At 51.5% G+C, this 19,807-nt stretch overlaps 2 protein-coding genes across 2 annotated transcripts in view; both read left to right on the top strand.

Annotated features, from left to right (window-relative positions):
- Window positions 1-19,807, top strand: part of RPL19 (ribosomal protein L19) — a 389,457-nt gene that overhangs the window by 147,270 nt on the left and 222,380 nt on the right. The gene's annotated exons all lie outside the window — the stretch shown is intronic.
- Window positions 10,740-19,807, top strand: part of MLLT6 (MLLT6, PHD finger containing) — a gene marked incomplete at its 5' end in the record, with an annotated part of 43,518 nt that continues 34,450 nt past the window's right edge. The window contains 3 exons of the mRNA XM_082494788.1: window positions 10,740-10,848; window positions 14,413-14,492; window positions 19,531-19,585. Coding sequence (XP_082350914.1) covers window positions 10,740-10,848; window positions 14,413-14,492; window positions 19,531-19,585 — 244 coding nt within the window. The remainder of the gene's footprint in view (window positions 10,849-14,412; window positions 14,493-19,530; window positions 19,586-19,807) is intronic.

Below are 19,807 nucleotides of genomic sequence, written 5' to 3'. Positions count from 1 at the left end.
GTGCTCTGGGTGCCGCTGCCCCCTCCTGCCCTCCTGGCGGAGCTGGGCATGAAACAGCGGGGACAGCGGCGGTCGCTGTCCCCCGGCTCCATCCCTTCATCCCGGCTCCACTCTGCCATCTCCCCCCCTCTCCGGGCCACCCCGTCCCCTCCGCCCCTTCCCACGCCCGCACCGGCTCCCGAGCTCAGCCTCGCCCGTAACTTTCCCCTTTGCCTCCGGTGATGCTATTAAAAAAAAAAAAAAAAAAAAACAAAAAACAACCCACAATTAAAAATCAGAGTTTGTGGTTTATTTCCACGCCGCCGCCGGGTTCCGGGAGCCGCGCTCCCCCGGGGGACACGGCCGTGCCTGCACCGGAGCCCGGATACCCCCATGCAACCCCCCATCCCGGGGGATTTGGGCTGGAAGGACCCCCGGAGCCGCAGCCCCGACCCTCTGCTCGAGGGAGGGCAAAGTCCCGGCGCGTTTTTTCTCTGCTAAACCCGAACGCTGCCGGGGGGGGGCGGGGGGGGGAAACTCCGCTCGGGTTCGGCTGCCGGGATGGAGAGAGACCGGGATGCGGCAGGAGGGAGCGGGGCCGGACCGGACAGACACGGGACCCGAGCGGGGGGTGGGTGGATGGATGGACGGACGGACTGGTGGATGGACAGATGGATGGGTGGATGGATTGGCGGGAGAAATAGCCGAGCCATAGTTCAGTTTCTTGCTGTCGTTCCCATTTCTAAAAGGTTTCACACCCCAGAAAAGCCGGCACTTCCCCTCCAGCGGTCCCCAGCCGTGAGCCCCCACCTCCCCCCCCCTCGGTTCGGAGCCTGCCCGGGGCCGGTTCCCGTCCCTGCCCGCTGCCCCGGCGGCGCGGCCGGAGGATGCGGGTCTGGGGGGGCTGGAGCTCACCCGGCCCCGGGCTCAGCCCCCCCAGGGGCAGCGGGAGTGTGTGGGGGGGGCCTGGCCCGGTGGGAAAGGCGAGATGCTGGCGCCCCCCGGAGGTCTCCCACCGCCAGCCTGGCCGCAGGGCACGCGTTTGGGGGAAAAAAAGGGCATTTTTAGGCTTTGCCCAGCAGAGGTCCTCGGCTGCCTTCTCACCAGCAAGCGACGGCTCCCCGGGCCCGCCGGGCCAGTCCCGGCCCGGTGCCGCTGCCTGCACCCACCCGCAGCGCCGTGATTCCCCCCCCGACCTCCGAGCACCTGCTCAGCCCCCCCCCCCCCGGTCCTGAGCATCACATCCCGGCGGCTTCGGGCCCTTGGCACCCCCTGGGGCTGGTACAGACACCCCCGGGGGGGATGTTTCCTCTCCTCCAAGGGTTCCGGCGGTGAAGCTGCCGGTTTGCCCGGCAGAAATAGGAATTCCTCGCCCGGGAGAGAGCAGGAGCGGAGGGAAAAATCCCCTTTCCCCGTACACTTCACGCAGAAATGCGTCACTGTCACCTGCACGCCAGGGCACACGGGAAGAGCCTGACCGTGCACAGCTCGTTGGGAGATAATTTGGCTGAAATGGGCAGCAAAATTCAGGGCAGAGACCTGGAAATACACCCGCTGGGTTGGGCGTCCCCCCCAACCCCATAAATCCCCTGCAGAAAGGGGCCTGTAGGGAAAAGCGCCACTAAAACCCGCCACGTCGGAGCTGACACTTAGAAAAATCACCTTGGCTCAACTCGTTCTGCCTCCCTAAATGCCACAGCTCTGTAAACCAAGTCTCATTTTCAATTTCAGGTCTTCTCACTATTTTTGTAATCCCACTGTCAACGGGCCAAAAGAGAGTGAAAGAAAGAAAGAGGACAGAGTGGGTTTGTCTATATTAGGAAATTACTCTAAATATACTGCTGCGTTTGTGCAAACCTCTCATGTAGACCCACTACTACTTTATATTGCGCTTATGACAGACTATTTTAATTTAGCAATTGACAGGATTGAATTAAATTAATGTAAATCTTAATCAAAGCTGGACTTAGTGCACCTGGATGGGTTTTGCCCCTGTGCAATTCCTCACCATAGTCCAATCAGCACACCACCATCCCTCTGCACCTCGCCCCAAAGCACCCTGCGCCGGCCTTGCCCGCAGAGAGCTTTATGCATCGCTTTTTGACACTTAGCTATTATTCCCATTCCTGGGTCTCTCAAGTTAAGGGCAAAAATATTTGAGCATCGAGATAGATAGGTATGAGTCACAGCTAAACTCATTTAGTCCAAATATTACTCATTGATTCCACTGAAACCATGAGCCTAATTCTGATCCCTCAGCGCTCACTGGGAAGCAGCGCCCGGGAGCGGTGCTGGTGACTTTACACACTATTTCAGGGGTGAGCCTCAAGGATGTCAGAATTTTGCCATCTTTTATTTTCCAAGTGTCAAGTTATGACTCACCAGTGACTAAGCAACAGGTTACAGCCTCAAAATTTCTGATGAATAATAGGGTGTGCGAGAAGATCTGACCCGTTCTGCAAGTCACTAGATAGACACCCGATTAAAAGGATGATCCTAACAGCAAGGCAGATTGGCAAAGTCCATGATAAATCACTGAAATTATCAGTAAAGGAAACAGTTGTTTCCTCTGACAAATAATTAGGGCATTTATAGTAAACAGGCATCTTGGAACGGTCCATGCAAATCTCCCAAGAGCAGTGACGAAGGACTGAAGCTTTGATTATATTTGCCTCTCCGTCCCTGCAGCTCTCGCTGAGAACCAGAGCTGCTCACCGGTTGACAAACACGTGAAGCGCAGCCCCCCACGGGCCTGCGGTCACCCTGTCCCACACCGGGCGCCCACTGTCCCCAGCCCCACTGTCCCTGTGGAGCTTTCGGGGAGAAGGGAGGGGTGGTTCAAAGGGCTTTGTGGTGTTTGTAATGCTGCGTATGGAGAAGTGATGGGGAGATGTGGATGGAGGGAGGGAGAGATGGAGGGAGGGATGCAGGGATGGATAGAGGGATGGAGGGAGGGATGCAGGGATGGATAGAGGGATGGAGGGAGGGTGCAGGGATGGATAGAGGGATGGAGGGAGGGAGGAAGGAACAGAAGGAAGAAGGGAGGGATGCAGAGATGGAAAGGTGGAGGGAGGAAGGGACAGAAAGATGGAGGGAGGGATGTAGGGATGAATGGAGGGACATAGGAAGGGATACAGGGATGGAGGGATGCAGGGATGGATGGATGGATGGATGGATGGAGGAAAGGATGCAGGAATGGATAGAGGGATGGAGGAGGAGATGCAAGGATGGATGGAGGAAGGGATGCAGGGGTGGAGGGAGGGATGGAGGAAGGGACACAGGGATGGATGGAGGAACAGAAGTGCTCCAGGGAGGTGCAGCGACTCAGCCGTCTGTAGGGTGGGCGATGGGTGGCGCAGGGCCGCCTGTGCTCGGGGCCGCCCGGTCCCGGCCCGGGGCTGCTCTCGCCCCCCCGCCCCGCCGCAGCCCCCGCTTCCTGCCCGGCCCCGGGGAGCGCGGCGCCCCCCGCGGCCCCCCCGGCGCTGCGCGGGGGCAGGATGTCGTTGCCTGAACCTCAGCGCTGCTGCTCGCAACCAAAAAAGCCGCCGATCGTTTCCTGTCGATATTCACGGGGCTTTCTCAGGCCCGGCGGTTCCCAGCCCCGCAGCCCCGGGCATGGGCCGGGCTGCCCCCCTTCCCCCCCCGGACACGGGCACCGCATCCCGGGCAGCTCCGCCGCTGAACCCCAACACCCGCACCGGGGGGTCCCGGTAACCCCCCCGGGCCTGCAGCCCCCAGCACAGTAAAGATTGATTGATTTATTTCCCAAAATCTTAGGGAGCGGGAGGGATCTGGGGGGGCGCTGATACCCCTCCCCAGCCCTGGGTGCTGTGCGGTGAAAGGGGTGCAGCAGCTCCAGAGCTTGCGCAGCTCCGCGCACGACTTTTTCTGCCGAGGTCTGCAATGGATTCTTTTGCAGACTGGAAACCAGCTTGAGAAGTCATCATATACGTACATATATAAGTATATATATATAGGTAATTTGGGAGGGAGGGAGGAGAAAGCCTGTCTCTGTGGGTTTAGCGCCCTGGACCGCTGTTGGATCGGCAGTGGGGCAGTGAGGGGTGGCGGCCTTTACCCAAGGGCTGCCCCACACCTCGCCATGCCATGGGGCAGCCCAGCTCGGGGTGTCTCCAGCCCTGGGACGATAGTTTTGGCCGGGAACCACGACGTGGTTTTGTGCAGTCGCTGCAGGGCTGTTACCTTCAGGCTTTTACCTCAGGTTTCCTGTCTTAAGGGCAGTTTCCGATAGCGTAGCCAAGAACTGAACATACAATTGCAAGCTCAGCTGATGCAATGCTCCAAACCAACACAGGGATGTCAAAACAGAGCGTTTAATTAAACTGGTTTGTAAAGCAATTCAATGAGAGCAACCGGTGATCATAGGCAAAGCTTCGATTACTGCCCCGTATTTTTTAAAGGCGCTAAAAATGCAGGAATGTGAGAAGAAAGTCCCAAGGCGCAAAGGGAAACAGGTGCCTAACTCCCATTAAATAAACCAATCTGTTTGTGATTATGAATCCCCTCTCTCACATCAGGACCAAGGCTGAGAATCGGGGCCTGAAGCTGTGAAGTGCCGAACGCGCTGCCGCGGCACTCCGGGAGAGTTCAAATGCTCTCAAAAGCCTCGGTCCTGCTCCTCACGCGTCAGCAGAGGTTTGGGCACGCGGAGAGATGGGAGCAGCTCCACAGCTCCTTTTGGTTTGAGGGCAGGGCACGTGTTTAGGTTCCGAAGAATGAACTTGAAAGCCTAAGTACAGGCTCCTTCAAAACACTCTTGGTTTCTGGACACAGACCACATCACTTATTTCTCTGGTAATTGTTGTGTACTTTCACTGCCTAATGTAAATAATGATAATAATAATAATAATAAAAATAATATGACACTAATAAGTCCTTGGTTCTGCCTCCCTGTAGGGAATTAGCCTAATTGGTCTCTTGAAGTTGCTTCCAAAGCAATGTTTATGTGATTTTATGACCATCCCGTTAGGTTTGTTAAACTGGATTTGTTTTAGAGATGTTCCTCAACCACATGGTCTGTAGCACGTTCCCCCTTTTGCAGGAAGAAGGGAATAAACAGCTAAACCACTTGAAACACACGGCCCATAGGAATCCCCGTTACCCCAGTGGGAGAGCACAGCGGGCTGGAAAGGGATCATAAACACGGGTATGTCACGAAAGCGTGGGAGTTTCGGCTTTTGGGGCTAAAAGAGGCAGCGCGATTCTAACAACCCCTTCAAAATATTTCCACTCATAAAAAAGTAATTTAGTACCAAAGGCAAATTTGTCATCTTCCTGTACAATGACCTGCTATATTAATCAATTTTGCTGTTTTGAATGCATCAAAACCATGAAGACAAATACGATCCACTGTCTCGCTTGATTTAAGCTGCTAGAGGAAAAAAAAAGGCACAGAAGATATTTCAGTCGCTACTTTTTTCCTTTATAAGTCATTAATGGCAGTTTCCTTTCAAAGTTGTTAATGACATCATTGTTTCCTTTCAAAGTCCTTAATGACATTGTTTAATGAATAATAACTTGCACTTATACAGTGCTTTTTCAGACAAACAACCCAAGAGTGCTCTGCAGTAGGGAATCGGTCAGACAAAGAGGGAAAATGAGGCACAAAGGGAGGAAGTGACTTGTCCAAGGCCAGAAAGTTACTGACGAAGCAAAGCCGGGAGTGCGCGTGTTTGGCTCTTGGCTTTCTTCACTCTCTGAACCTTTCGGTGGGTGTTCATCCATTAGAACCGCAGCATTTAGCCCGTGGCGCAGCAAGCCCCAAGTAACCCACCTAATAAACCGTCAGCGCCGATTCAGCAATTCATCCCAAAGCTGACTGTTTCTCCTTCTTTCACAAATATCTTCGCCAAACAGAGTTGTTCCTTAAGAGAAGATACCTCGATGAAATGCTTCTTGTGCGGGTATGAGCAGGGCAGAAAAGAGACGAAAAGTGTGGGGGTTTTTGGTAGGTGTGGTTGATGAAGAGCAGGGGCAAAGGTCTCACTCGCTCTCCCCCGGGGACGACGCGCTGCGGCAGCAGATGAAGCTCCTGTTTAAACAGAGACTTTGCCTTCGCAGGTCGCAGTCCCGACTGCCGTGTTTGAGTCCTGCAGGGTACGAGAAGCCTTTGCAGAACTCAGTGGGATTTCTCCTTGTCTGATGATGGGAAAAGAGAGTTAAGAGGCCCTGTGTGCTGTAGGGAAATGCGCTCCACGGTGCCGACTGATTGCAATGAGGTTTCATTGGATTGGAAGACATCTCCCCCATCTATGGTGTTGAGAAATATCAAGGTTTTGACCCCTTGTCCTTACCGGCCGGTGAATATGGGCCTTTTGTCACTAGGTAATAAAATCAATTTTTGGTGGAGAGAAAGGGAAAATCTTTATGTCCTTTATAAACCCGCCGCGAAGGCAGCAGAACTCCAGAACCATCCGGTTCGCAGCATTATATGGGGGAGAGGCAAAAAAAGACATTTGGGTAAAGGCTTGTGTACACCACTGAAGGACGTTTGACGACTTGTCACTATCATTACCATCGTTCTCATTTTTGTTACAATTACTATTAATTATGATGGTGGAACATGCAGAGGCTCTGAGTACCATCAAGACCTGACTGATCCTGGACTAGTGCAGAAGGTGTGATAAGATGGCGATTCCTCCTTGGAGGTCTAATCATCCAAACAGAGAAGAGGGGAAAAGCAGAATAATTTACCTGAAGTCTTGCGAGAGGTCAGTGGCAGAGCTGGAGCCCATCTTTCCAGATTCGCAGGAGAATTCTCTGCCGTAGATTCTTTACCTCTTCGAGGAAAGACACTTGTCTCCAAAGGTCTTGAAATTTGACAACTAGAACAATCTTCCCCAAACTTTTGAGACACTATGTTATCCAAAACAAAAGATACACAGAAAACCATCACAAGCAAAGCTTTAAAGAAAGCCAAACCAACTTATTTTGTTTAAATAACATGCATAAATAATGCACATAGTCCTCTCGCCGTGCTAATAAGCGTTCACAGAGAGATGAAGGAGCTCAATGTAAAAGCATTGGGGAGAAGGATGAAAAGTTTGGTCTAAAATGAGGAAACAACTTTCTAAAAGAGATACGGTTTGGAGAGTTCTCCCATTATGTCACGTTCTCCCCAGTGGCTGCTGCTAACAGAGGATAAGGCTGTGCTGCCGTTATCTGCAGAACTGATCCCGCAGTTCCAACTGAGAGATTTACACGTTAAAGAAGCGGTTCTTGCTAGCGACTCGAAGGAATTCGGCTGCCTAGCGAGGATTATTGCTTTTATCTGCACAATTCCCTCTTCCTCCAACCTGCCCAAGAGGAATAAGATAAAATCTGATAGAGCAAACAGGTTTGTTAAACAGGGACGCAGATTTGCCTGTCCACAAGTTTTAGCCCTCCTTGGACCCAGACAAATTACAATCTTTGCTCATGGTAATCTCAAGTGACAGTTTCCCCATAAATGAAGGAAGGAAGAGTCTTCATTCCCAGGAGAAGCTGTTGGAAAAGGCTGGGATACGGCACCGAGAGGCAATCTATCACTGCAAGCCATTAAGTATGTACATCCCCGTGTTTCCTTGCATCGACCCTTTGTGTAAGCCAGGCCATAGACGCTTCTCTAACATTGACCAGGCTTTGAATTTCCTAAAAGCGCATGGAGTTATCATCAGAAAGATAAATTTTCTTGCTTTTTCTTTTTTTTTTGTTCTATTCTTTAACATAGGATGTATGTATTTTATAGATAAAATAGCTGAAGTATGAATAATCCGCAAATTGCAAAGGTACGGCCTTACACCTCAGTAAGAATATTTTATCTATTATACCTCAAGAATTTCCACGTCGGGCACTTAGATGATAACTAAGTTTGTGTTATTTTTAAATACTAATCACGTAAATGCAATGGATCCCCCTGAAAGCGAAAGATCATCTGTGACAAAGACTCTGCAGACAGAGATAAGGCCAAGAGCTCTGCTCCTGGCGCATGAGCCCGTGGAGAAGCCAGTTCCCTTATCCACGATTTTCTAGATATAGTAGTGAACGACTAAGTTTAGTAACAGCTTCTGTAACTCAGGCCCGCAGTTATGACTGAGATGCACGAGGATAGTGGTTCCCATGAGTCAGTACATACCTCTTTAATTTTGCCTGCTTCCTACATATGGCCACGTTTTAAAAACACTGACTGATAAAGTAACCAACGAACAGTATCAATTAAATATCTCCATGTCTCAGTTTTCACAGGCGTAACTTTCCCCCAAATTTTTCTCAAGAAACCGGCGTGCCCTTTCCTCTCTGGCCGAGCCTTTCCCCACCGCAGGGATTAGCTATGTAAATTGGAACTTAATCCCCTAAAGGCAAATTTGCAGTTCAAGTCCAAGTGTCTGCTGGCATGGCCAACTGGAACCGCGACCGTCAGGGGACGGCGGATGTTTAGCACTTTGTCCCGTAGTCTAAGACAATCTTAAACCGCAAGGATCTCCTTCAGGTTACAAAGGCAACCAGCCAGATTTTCCCCCTTTTCTTTGAAACAAGTTCATAACACAATAGATAAAAGGAAAAAAAAAAAAAAAAAAGAGGGGGAGAGGAGGGGAAACCCTCCCAGAAAAGTGAGCTAAGGCTGAGTGAATTTCCAGCAATGTGGTGAACGTATTGTCTGCCCCTGTGACTCTCAAAGGAATGTAATAAAAGGAAGACAGCAACCCAGCAGGCAGCTTCTCGGGGAGCCGTCTGCCTTCCAGCCCCTTGATGTAACGCTTGAACAGGTGCAATATAAAGGACGCTAAACTGGTGATTATTGGGGCTGTTGGAATGGGTTTCCTCTCCGCTCTCTGATGAGAAGACTTTTTTTAAAAGAAACTATATGGTGGGACATGCCGACCTTTCAAAGACTACCTGTCGCAAGGGAGACACTTTGAGCAAGAGGGTCGCCGGTCTAAGAGGCATCAACAGTGTTTCTGGTCTTATTTAAGCTGCTGTAAATCAGGAATAGTTCCCGCGGAGTCGCTGCAGCGATGTGCTTGCAGCAGGAGGACAGAGCTGTGTTCCGGGGAGGGCGTCTTCCCGCAGAAACATTGATGGCTTTGAAGACTGACTTTCAAGTAAAGATACAACCTCCTGGCTACTCACATACGTGCCAGCATCTGAGAATAATTCTAAGTGCCTACTCCTGGAAGAAGAGAGATCAGCTTTTGATTTTTTTTTTTCTTGATGTTTCCTTCACTACCACAATCTCATCTCTCTTCAGCACTCACAACCCACAAAGAATAGGGAAAAAAGATTTCAGGTATCTCAGGGATTCCCTAAAGCCCATACATTTCCCAAGCAAGATACAACACTCTCTCCTTTTGATTTAATTCACAACACTTCTTTTATAAAATGCCAAGGATTCACAGGAACAGAATTGAAAAGTAGTACTGCAAATCAAGCACCTTTTTATTGCAGTTCTTATATACCGCTCCTCCATCAGCTCCCCAAAAAGCCCTGCTATAACAGACCTGTACAGTGCAACAATTTAAAAGGACATCTTTTTCTTTATCAATGCAGGCAAAAAATTGTTCACTGCTACATTTTCTGCTGTTTCTTTGCCCAGTCTGGCATCGGGCACTTCCCTTTTGCCATGAGGCCGGCGTGGTGCCTGGGTACAGACCTCCACGAGGAACCCCAAGACCTGGGCCGTGGTCCCTCGGAGCTGTTCCGTGGCAGATGATTTCAGGTACAGCTGGAGCCATAGGAATGCGTTCCATGAATTCTTTGCGTTCCCTCCAGGCCTTTTTGGGTTCCTCCTAGGCCTCTTTTCTCAGATTTAATTATTTTCATGCTCTCTGCTTGGTTTTTCCTCATTTCTCCTTGCCTGCTCCGGCTGACGTGTCCAAGGCAAGGGCTGTTTCTCCGGGTGTACGGGGCGGCTCGTGATACGGTGTGGATTTACGGGACCTGCAGGTGCAATCCCGTACAGCATTACCCACTAGAATCTCGGATTATTCCTTCTTCCTGTTTTCCAGCCGATTCCTGACGCTTGTCCCGACGGACATAAACCTCCACGGGGGCATTTCTTCTCCTTCCCACGCACAGAGCCCGGAGCAGGTGCCGGAACGGGTTAAAAGCTGCCGCGGCGGGAGCGCGGCGGAGGCGGACAGGCGGGGGCGCTGGCGGAGCCCCGATTCGGCAGGAATTACCGGGATAATGGGATTTGCGGAACGGTCCCGGCTCATCGCTCCGGAGCGATCCATGTTGACGGGCTCGGGCACGGATCCAGCGGTTTGCACACGCGGGTGCACACCGGGATTCCTGCTCGGTTTGCTCGGGAGAAGGAGGATGGGGACGGGGGGAGGGGGACACAAACGGGACAGACCCCAAATCCATAAAGAAGCAGCGTAAAGCGGCTGGAAAGGGGTTAATAATAATGATAATAATAATAATAAATGTCACACGCACAGAGAAACGCACCCGACCCAGGCAGCCCGCAATCCCCGAACCTCGGATTTTACAGGGCGGCGCAGCCATGATTGTATGGGGGGGGTTGTGTGTTGTGTGGGGTTTGGGGGGGGGGGCGGGGGCGCGCCGCCCCCGGGTGTACCCCCCCCCCCCCCCCCGAGGGCACCCCGCTCCCCTGGCGGGGCGGCCGTGTGAAAGGGGAGGGGGGAGAGGAGGAGGAGGAGGAGGAGGAGGAGGAGAAGAGGAGGAGGAGGAGGGAGGAGTGTGTGCGTAGAGGGAGGCGCGGGGGGGGGGGGGGGGGGGAAGGAAACCCTCATGGAAGTATGAAGGAGATGGTGGGAGGCTGCTGTGTGTGTTCTGATGAGCGGGGCTGGGCGGAGAACCCGCTGGTGTACTGCGACGGGCACGGCTGCAATGTGGCGGTGCACCAAGGTAAGGCACCGGCCCGGCCCCGCCGCCGCCGCCGCCGCCACCGGGGCACCGCGGGGACCGGGCGCCGCCGCCGCCGCCTCCCCCCCGCCCGGCGCCCCGGGGAGGCCGAGGGGGGGGATGGTGGGAGGGGGGGTCGGAGGGGGGGTGCGGGGGCGGCGGCGCTGGGGGGGGGGGGGGCTTTGTTTTATCCCTATTGTTCAAAATAACGGTGTCGCCGCTGGCCTGGCTCGGCGGAGGAGCCGGGGGGGGGGAGCGCGGTGTGGTGGTGGCGAGGGGGGGAGCGGAGTTGGCTATCGGCTGCGCCCCGGGGAGGGGGGGACACGCACGCACCTCCCGGGGTTCGGGGGGTGCTCGTTACCGGGAGCCGGCGGGGACCGGCGGCCGCTTCCCCCCGCGGGGGATGGGGGGTGGGGGGGGTCTCCCGGGGCGGCGGAGCCGGGTGTCGTTCCCCCCACCCCCCCGTCCTCTCCGGTGGCCCGGGAAGGGCGGGCTGCCGAGCCCCGGGCCGGGAGGGCGGGCAGCACCGCAGCCGCCCCCGGGGGTCTCCGGTGCCCCGGGCTGGGGCCGCGGCCGCACATGGCCCCGGGTAACCCCCTCCGGGGGGGGGGCTGCGGGGCCCGGAGCTCCCTCCTCCAAGGGCAGGGAGGAGGGCAGCCCTTCTCCCCCCCCCCCGTGTCCCGTCCTCCCCCCGCGAGAGACGGGTCATTTGCATTTTAAATGACTGGGAGCGCACCCCGAACACACGGTACCGGGCTGGAAAGTTTGTCATCGGGTCTCCCAACAACAAACAACAACAACAAGAAATTAAAAAATAAAATAAAAATAAAATACGTATTTGCTTCCGTTCAAATCCGGCAGAAAGGCACGGTGATTATCCTGGTTGGTTTGTTTTGAATAACACGAAGGTTTCTGGTCTCATCTGGCCTGGCTGGGTTTCCATCTATTATTGCCCTGTCCATCTACCAGCGCATCTCCAGCTTCCCCCCATGTCATCTCCCCCTCCGTGCCTTGATGCTCCCTCCGGCTCCGGCTGCCCATGGGTCCTGTGCTGCCTCTGCCAGGTGTAGGTCCTGGGCTCTGTCGGTTGGGTTCCGTACGTTTGGGGTGCCCGTGCTCACAGCGGTAGTAAGAAGTCGCTTACAGCCAGGTGACTGAAGAGGAGATAAAATGAGGAAGCGAAGCCGGCGGGGGATTTCTCTTCGTTGGGAGGCGATGCTTGAGTTTCTCCTGTCATCGGGCGGCCTCGCCAGGCTGCCTCCCAGTGACCCGGCAGGGTCTTTCTGGAAGGACACTTCTTTCTGTTTTCATTTTGTTGGTGTGTACGTCTTCCATTCTTCCCATAATTTATCAAACCACATGCTAGAGGATGTGTTTCTTCATCGCTCTCTTTTTTTGGAGGGAAATAAAGGGCATTGGCATCCTTATGCCCACTCCCAAGATTAATAGAAACGCTTCTGTTGGCTGGCAAGAACATTTTCAAAGGTGCGAGAACGATTTCAAATGTGTAATGCTTTTATTCTTTTAGGGCGCTTGTTTCCAGGCCCGCAGAGGTGCGGAGGCTGGATGCATTCGCTGTTTTGGTGGAGTCGGAACACGTTAGAAAAGTCTCAGAGGGCACCGCTTGTGTGTTTGGGAAAGACAACTGTCTATTGAGGTCTTGTAAGAGTCCTTCAGAGTATAATAATTCATACGGAGTGTAGCAGTGTGTAGTGGATGTTCTTCAGCCCTCTTTTTAAAGCCTGCTCATAAGCCTGGCAGTTGTGTGGTGTTTTGGTAGGCTTTTATTTCTTAAATAGAAACAAACCACTGTAGAGGATCATCTGGGTTGTCTCATCTCATTCCGTGCAATCACACACTGGGTTTGGTATCTCTTTGTACTGCTTGAGTATCCACAAAACCAAAGTTACCTTTTGAAATGATTGTACAGTTAAATAGAGACTTGTATTTTTTTAAAAACTTATATTATAGCTACACATGAGGGCTGATTCTTATAAATATCAGTACTGTTTCTGTGACAATGGTTAGAATTCTTATCTTTCCAGTGAAAAATTAAAAATGTTAACAAAACCATCTGATTTGAAATGAAGACCCTAGTAAGATAGTTAGGAACACTTACAAATCATATTTTCAACTCTGCCTTACTTGTGTTCTGCGTTGCTCCTTGTTTTCTTCCTTGTTTTCTTCCTTTTTGAAGCAGCGGGCACAGAAGCTTGCGCTGCTCCAGCTGAGTGCTCGCCTTTGGCCCTGAGCCCGCTGCTAAAGATGGACCCAAGGCAGGCTCCTCTGTCATTGCTTTCATGTAGTTTCTATTTTCTCATGCGTATGCCTTGGCTCATCTTGCAGTCAGCTCTTTCGGTTTAACTCTACAATTGCGTTCGTTTTCCTGGCTGATGTGGAATAATAGACATTAGAGAGACAGAGAGAACCTGTAGCGGGTCGTGCCTCGTCCATCCTCCGGGGAACATCACAGGATTGCTTCCAGCAGGATATTTTCAGATGCTTTGTCCAACCTAGTTTCAATGTCTCAAGTGACTGGGATTCCATTCCAACCGCCGGTTTGCATTCGAAGGTGGAATAAGGAAGATATAATTTGTTCTTTCCTGGGAGACTCCTATACCCTCATCTGAGATGCATAGTCTTACTTCTTACCGCTCTTCACCAGCCTCTGTTGCTTTACACCCACCTGCTAAGAGCCCTTTCAGGGTCAGAAACGCCTCCTTTGGGACTCAGAAAGACCATTCTTGGACTGTTAGAGGGAGAAGAATGCCAAAGAAGGTGAACAGTCTTCAACATCAGAGAAGGGAGTTAATTTTAAAGAAATGGGAGCTGCAGCTTGCAGAGTGAGACTCTGAGAGCATCAGTAGTGTTGTAGAAAGCAAAAGGCATGTATAGTATAGCTGGATAAAATCATCAGTTTTGTTGGGTTACCAGCTGGAGACTTGTATCAACACAGAACCTGTTCCCAGGAGCAGTCCTAAAAAGCCTGAATTTGGTGATCTTGGAAGCGTGCTGCTGAAGGGTGCTGCTGGATGTGAGTTACGGGTTTGAGGGTGTGCAGGATAACGGGGAGTCTGTCTTGGTGTCTGTCTGAATTCTCACCGAGATGATTTCCTTTATAATGCCGAGATGTTATCTTAGTCCTAATTATGGTTAAGGTGCTTCATGGCCATCCACTTCATAGTTTTATATTTAGATTACTAGGGGCACTTGGAAAGTTAAGGGATAAGAAGTTGCTCCGTTTGTGTTTGTTAGACGAGAATTAGACACAGTTTATGAAGCACTCGATTCCCACTTAGGCCAGATTTTCACTGGAATTTTTCATACTGGCCATGAGCTTATTTGAAAACTTAAATAAATGTATAACACTGAAGCTCTTGCAAAAGGCAGTCTGCTCTTCCTGGATATGAAAACTAGAAAGGGGCATATAATGCTGCATAGATGTAATTTTTGGTTTTGTCACCCATCTCTGACTGATAACAACTCTGGCAAACTTTTATACACACCTGAGAAATTAAACAGTTGATTTAAAGATGGTCTAATGAACGCTCTTTGCTTTTCTTCCAGCTTGCTATGGAATTGTCCAGGTTCCTACTGGACCCTGGTTCTGTCGGAAATGTGAATCTCAAGAGAGAGCCGCCAGGGTGGTGAGTACGAAGCAGACTTGTACTTAGGCTAAATAGGTTCGTTCGATGCCCTTCATGCCTCTGCTGGAAGCAGCGTGGTCCCCTGGCAAAAGTGACAGAGCTTGGCATTTCGGCACTTCTGCTCCGCCTGTAACCTGCTATATCTTGTTTATACAATAGGAATAATTGGATCAAACATTTCTGTATGATGCTATTAGCCATTTTGACCAAGATGCTGCCAGAGGTGCTTTTAAGCAAGTTATCAATGATAAAATTTTTGAGTCTGGAGACCTCAATCTTCTAAAAAAACTAATGGCATTCTTCTAAGAAGTGGTTTCCCTTCTGTTTTTCCTATTCAGCTCCTCAGGAAGTTTTGGAGCGGAGGGAAGTTGGCATCACCTGAGATGCTGCTCTGCTGTCAGAGTTATCATACTGACTGACAGGGTGGATTGGCATTCGTATCTCGCAGCAACAGTCTCCTGCATAAAGTCTTCTGAGTTTCTAAAACAGCAGAGAAAATGACAGGAAGCTGGATCGGGGTTTAGTTTCTGTCTAAGTAGCAATTTAGCAGTACAGAACACTTTACAAATGTTCTTAATTAATTCTGGCATTTCCCGGTGAGGCAGGAAAGTGGAAACAATCAGGCCAGGACTGCCTCTTAGGTCCGTCTATGTGGTGAAGCTATTTGTGCAATAAACTAGGCTGTGGGTTTATAGCACACCAGCTACTCTGCAATAACTTCCCATGTGAGCCCTTATCAGATACGGCTGCACCAACCAACTGCTGAGGCACCAGGGCGTCGATCTTTAACGTGTTAGCGATGCCATGGATACTGCTTTTGCCATACGGTGAAGCCAAGACAGCTTCCCCTCTTTGCTCTCTTAAATTAAACTTTGGCTTTCCTTAAATGCGGAAGGCCTCGCGCAGCACAAACAACACTTATTAATGCCTGCTCTGCCTTCTGAGCTGGTTTGGCTAAGTCTTTTCTGAAGTACACAGCTAGCGAGGCTGATGTAGGTGACCTCTGAATCTGCAGATCTGCGCGGGCCGGAGCAAATAGTGTGCTCCGTCTCAGCTGGGCTCTCTGGTTGCTGCAGTACAAAAGTTTAATCTGTCTCACAGATGGGCGAAGAACTTGGCAAAGATGAGTGGATGGGGGAATTAGGTATCTGTACCATGCTTTCTACATTGCATTAACTCGTTCCTCATTGGAAGCAGGAGTGTAAACAAGACCAGACTTTCAGACCTGAGCTCTTTTCCCATTGTAAGATGCTGCTTTTATGTGCGCTGCAGTAAAGAAGATCAAATGTGTCTTTGAGTGGTTTTACATCCTGCAGATAGTTTCATAGCAAAGAAAGGAATCTGGATTTCATGGCCTTCCTTCTCCCGGCTCTCCCAACCGTGCAGGCAGAGAGAAGCTCTTCAGTGTTAGCTACAGTTCAGTGTAAGCTGCAGTAATACATGTACACACGAGTCCTGCTCACCTGAGCTCCTTGCAAGGACTGTAACTTTTCACTTGCACATTATACACTTCGAACCGCCTCCAAGGTATCGCGAAAACAATACCCCCGCAGGTGGCTCCTTATTTAACTCGCCCGTGATGAAATCTGTTAGACAATGCGTGGTGGGCTTCAGTCATGCTGTTCAGTCCCGTGGCATTCAGCCCTGCTACTATAATAACTGAACGGTGATAATCTTCCTTCCTAAGCAGAGCTGGGGATGATTTCCTATCTAAATCCCTCACCTTTTCAGTTAAACACCAGCAGTCATAGCAACAGACACGCAGATGGGTAAATACTTAAAAAGAATCTAGTTCTTTGATGTAGAGAACAGCGTGATCAGAGTAAGGGAAATGAGTCAGGTCTTAGGAGATCCGTGCATGGCTCTGTGACTAAAACACTTTGAATTTGGGCTCCGCGGTCCAGCGGGGCTGGAGGCTGTGGCTGTTCTACGGCTCTGGGGTTTCACTGCACCTCTGTGCCAGGCTTTCTCCAGCTGTAACAGGGGCATTGGCAGCCTGCAGACACTGCCTGTGGGATCTTGAATAAGAGATGCTGCTATTTGCGTGCTAAAGACACTGACAGCGGCAGCAGGGTGAATTGATATTCGTATTTCTTTCATAATGACTGTGTGGCAAACTCCTTTGAAAAACAACAATGTTTTTCTTCCCACATCTGCCTTCATAGAAGAATCTTAAAGCAGTTTACAAGCTTTGTCCATAACAAACGTACTTATTGGCTAAATATTGATACTTTTGCTTTGAAAATGAGATACGGGAGGCACGGAGAATATTGCACTCCTTAGTGAGTTTTTTAAAACATAGCTCTCCTGATTTCTGTGTCTCTGCTTTGGAGAGATGGACTCCATCCCCTCTTCAGCTTTGGAAGGAGAGCTCTGGAGCCCTAACGTGGTGGTAGATCCCAGAGTTAGAAGCCCCAGGGGGTCAGGAGCTCTAACCTTGCCCATCACAACCTGGTTTAAATCAAGCAAGCTCTGCTCTTTTCCCAGAGTTGAAATGAAAACCCCGGAGACTGCCTGGGCCTCTGCAGGTTGAATAAAAGGAAGAGGTACCGCTTAATCCCTGCTCATAACCCCTCCTCAGATGCTCAGCTCCCTAAAGGATGCTGTGGACGCTATTGTGCTTACAGTAAGCAACTGAAAGCCCATCCACTTTGTAATCAAATTGTCTCGGAAGCCCGGTGAGCTGCAATGGCCAGAGGGCACTCATGTGAGGGATCATGTGAAGGCTTTAGCTGTCATTTCGAGGCAGGGCTATTAAAAGTCTTGTGTGGGGCCGATGGAGCTGTTAACCCCTCTTGTTACAATCAGAGCTTTGCTAATCGCATGGTGGGAGAGCCGCTTTGATCTGAGGGGTGGAGGGGAGAGCGGAGGGGCCTTTTCAAGTGCAAATTTCTTATTACAGTGTCTCAGTTAACCCAGTTCTTTTTCTGTCTTGGCTCTGCCAGGCTTTCCATAGTAATTGTGAGAGCAGCTCTCCAGCATTCTGGCAGCCCGGACCTAACCAGGAGTGGTGAGAAACACCTCCTGTGGTCATCCATCCCTGTTTCAAACTAAGTTGAAGGGAAAGCGAGACGGGCTGCCGAGGACGGCACCAATCTTTGTCCCCTCACCTCTTATTTATACGTTATCACAGGGATTTCGTGCTTGCCAAAGGTGCCTATTTGAGAGCCCCACACGCTTGACTCCCAGGAAAGCACCGGAGGATCCGGCTGAGCCTCCCTGCTGCCCATGGCACCGCAATCCTATTTATGGTGCCCCTCTGCCCAAGAGGTAAAGCTCCAGCAGAGGAAATCTTGAGCTTGCTTGAGGGAAACCACTTTTGTGGAAGGTCCTTGGGGACTGGTCTGTGGTGGAGGCTTTTGCTCGTGGCCAGTTACTGCTCAATACGTTGTTTTTTCGTGGAGTTGGAGCACCTGCCCCGAAGGATCAGGTGAAGGGAGCCGAGGGATGACAGGGAAGCGCGGGCCGGCAGAGCGCACCACGTCCCGCACAGCTCGCCATCTCGCTTTCACACCAGGCACATCATTTCAAAACTTTCTGACAAAGCACGTTTTCTCACAGAAGAACATGGGGTTTTTTTTTGTTTTGTTTTGACTTTTTTTTTAACAAATCAGATGTTTCCACTAGGGAAGGAAAAGGGTTGAACCTTGCAGGTTTTTCAGGCCTTTTTTAAAGTCAAACAAAACAAAAAGCACATAGGAGTTTTCCCTGAGCGATGCCATTGAGAAGACAGCGACTGTTTTCGGGTGGCTCAGCCTGGGAGGAGCCCTCGAGGCCGGCAGCGTGTTCCCCCATGCATGGCAACGTACCCTGAAACCGCCTCAGCTCCCGCCGGCACTTCAGGAGGGCGTTATGGCCGGGGCAGAGCGCTCACCTCGTGATCGGCCGATGCGGAGGCTGATGTCGGCCGGGCAGGGCTGAAATTAGTGAGGTGGGAAAAAATGAGTGCAAGGCCTCGCCCTCCGCCATGTTGTGCGGAATGGCGCCGAGGGCTGTGGCGCTGGGTTTCCCTGGCTCCAGCCATCTCGCCTGGCCGGACCTTCCCCGTCCCTTCACCTCTCCCTCACTGGCTGTGCATGGCGGAGAGGGTGAGGCCTGTCCCTACCCGGGCCATGAGGGAGACGCTTCAGTGGGTCTGGGGCCGCCTCTGGCCTTGGAGGCCTCCCCGCCCTGGGGGCCTGGCATGAGGGGGCATCTCCTGAGGGAAGGGGGCTCATCTCCAACCACCCCATGGCTGCTGGCCTGTGGTGGAGGAGACAGCATGTCTCCCCCCTCACAGCCTTCCCCCAAAAGCAGCCATTAGTGACTGGGCATGGAGGGGGGCGCAGAGCCATTCCTTCTCAGCCCATCATGGCGCCAGGCCTGCAGCCTCCCACCCAGCATGGCAGCGCTGAGGGAGCTTCCTCCACCCCCGCAGGCGGCAGGGACTCTCCGGTGGCGATGTTCCCCTCGCGCCCTCTCCATCATACCTCAGCCGCCCCCGGGGTTGGGTTTAGATGGGGGGGGGAAGGAGGGTGCACATCCACCAGTCCCAGCCATTAGGGCCGGGCTCGCCATGGCCCCCCACGCCCCGCCAGCAAAAATGCCATGACAGCCTCACCCGCCTCTCATGAGACTGGAAAAAACATCGCAAGAGAAAGAGAGAAGGAAGGAAGGAAAGAGGCAAAGATAGATAATGGCTTCTTTTTATTTGCCTTCTGCTCTCTGAGTCATGGTTTTCAGTTTTACTCCCCAACCACAAAGACTAAAGCTTTTTTTTTTTTTTTTTTTTTAAAAAAAAAAGCCCCATGAAAGTCAAGGTTTGCTTATAGCCCCGTGGCTCTTGGGCTGAGGCTTTAAATACATCCCCGTCAGACAGGACGATATCGAGCTGTGTCAGGGTATCTTTTTTACCCAAACCGCTCTCAGCCCTTCTTCCACTTCCTCTCTTTGAAAGCAGCCCCATCTTTCATAACCATGTTGTAAATGAATCATCTCTTTTCTGGCCCCTGAGCCCCTGAGAGTTAGATTAAACTTGTTGTTTCTGCTTAATTTCAAGAGATGTGAACTGTGTCCCCACAAAGATGGAGCCCTGAAACGGACTGACAACGGAGGTGAGTACCTCTGCGTGGAGCCGGGTATGTTGTGCAGAGACTCCGGGGACTCAGCAGCTGTTCCAGGCACAAATTAATTCATTTCTGAGCCTTTTTTATCACTAGAAAGGGAAGGCTGGAGGCTCCAGAGGAGTGAAAACACTCTGCCTTTTTCTTACAAAACTTCACTTTCTGAAGCCTCCCTGGCAAGAAGACCTTTCTCTGGGGGGGGAACCTGTCATC

Source organism: Vanellus vanellus (assembly GCF_965231255.1).
Source record: "Vanellus vanellus genome assembly, chromosome: 24".
In the NCBI taxonomy this organism is placed as follows: domain Eukaryota; kingdom Metazoa; phylum Chordata; class Aves; order Charadriiformes; family Charadriidae; genus Vanellus; species Vanellus vanellus.
This window is presented reverse-complemented; position numbering and strand designations above follow the sequence as displayed.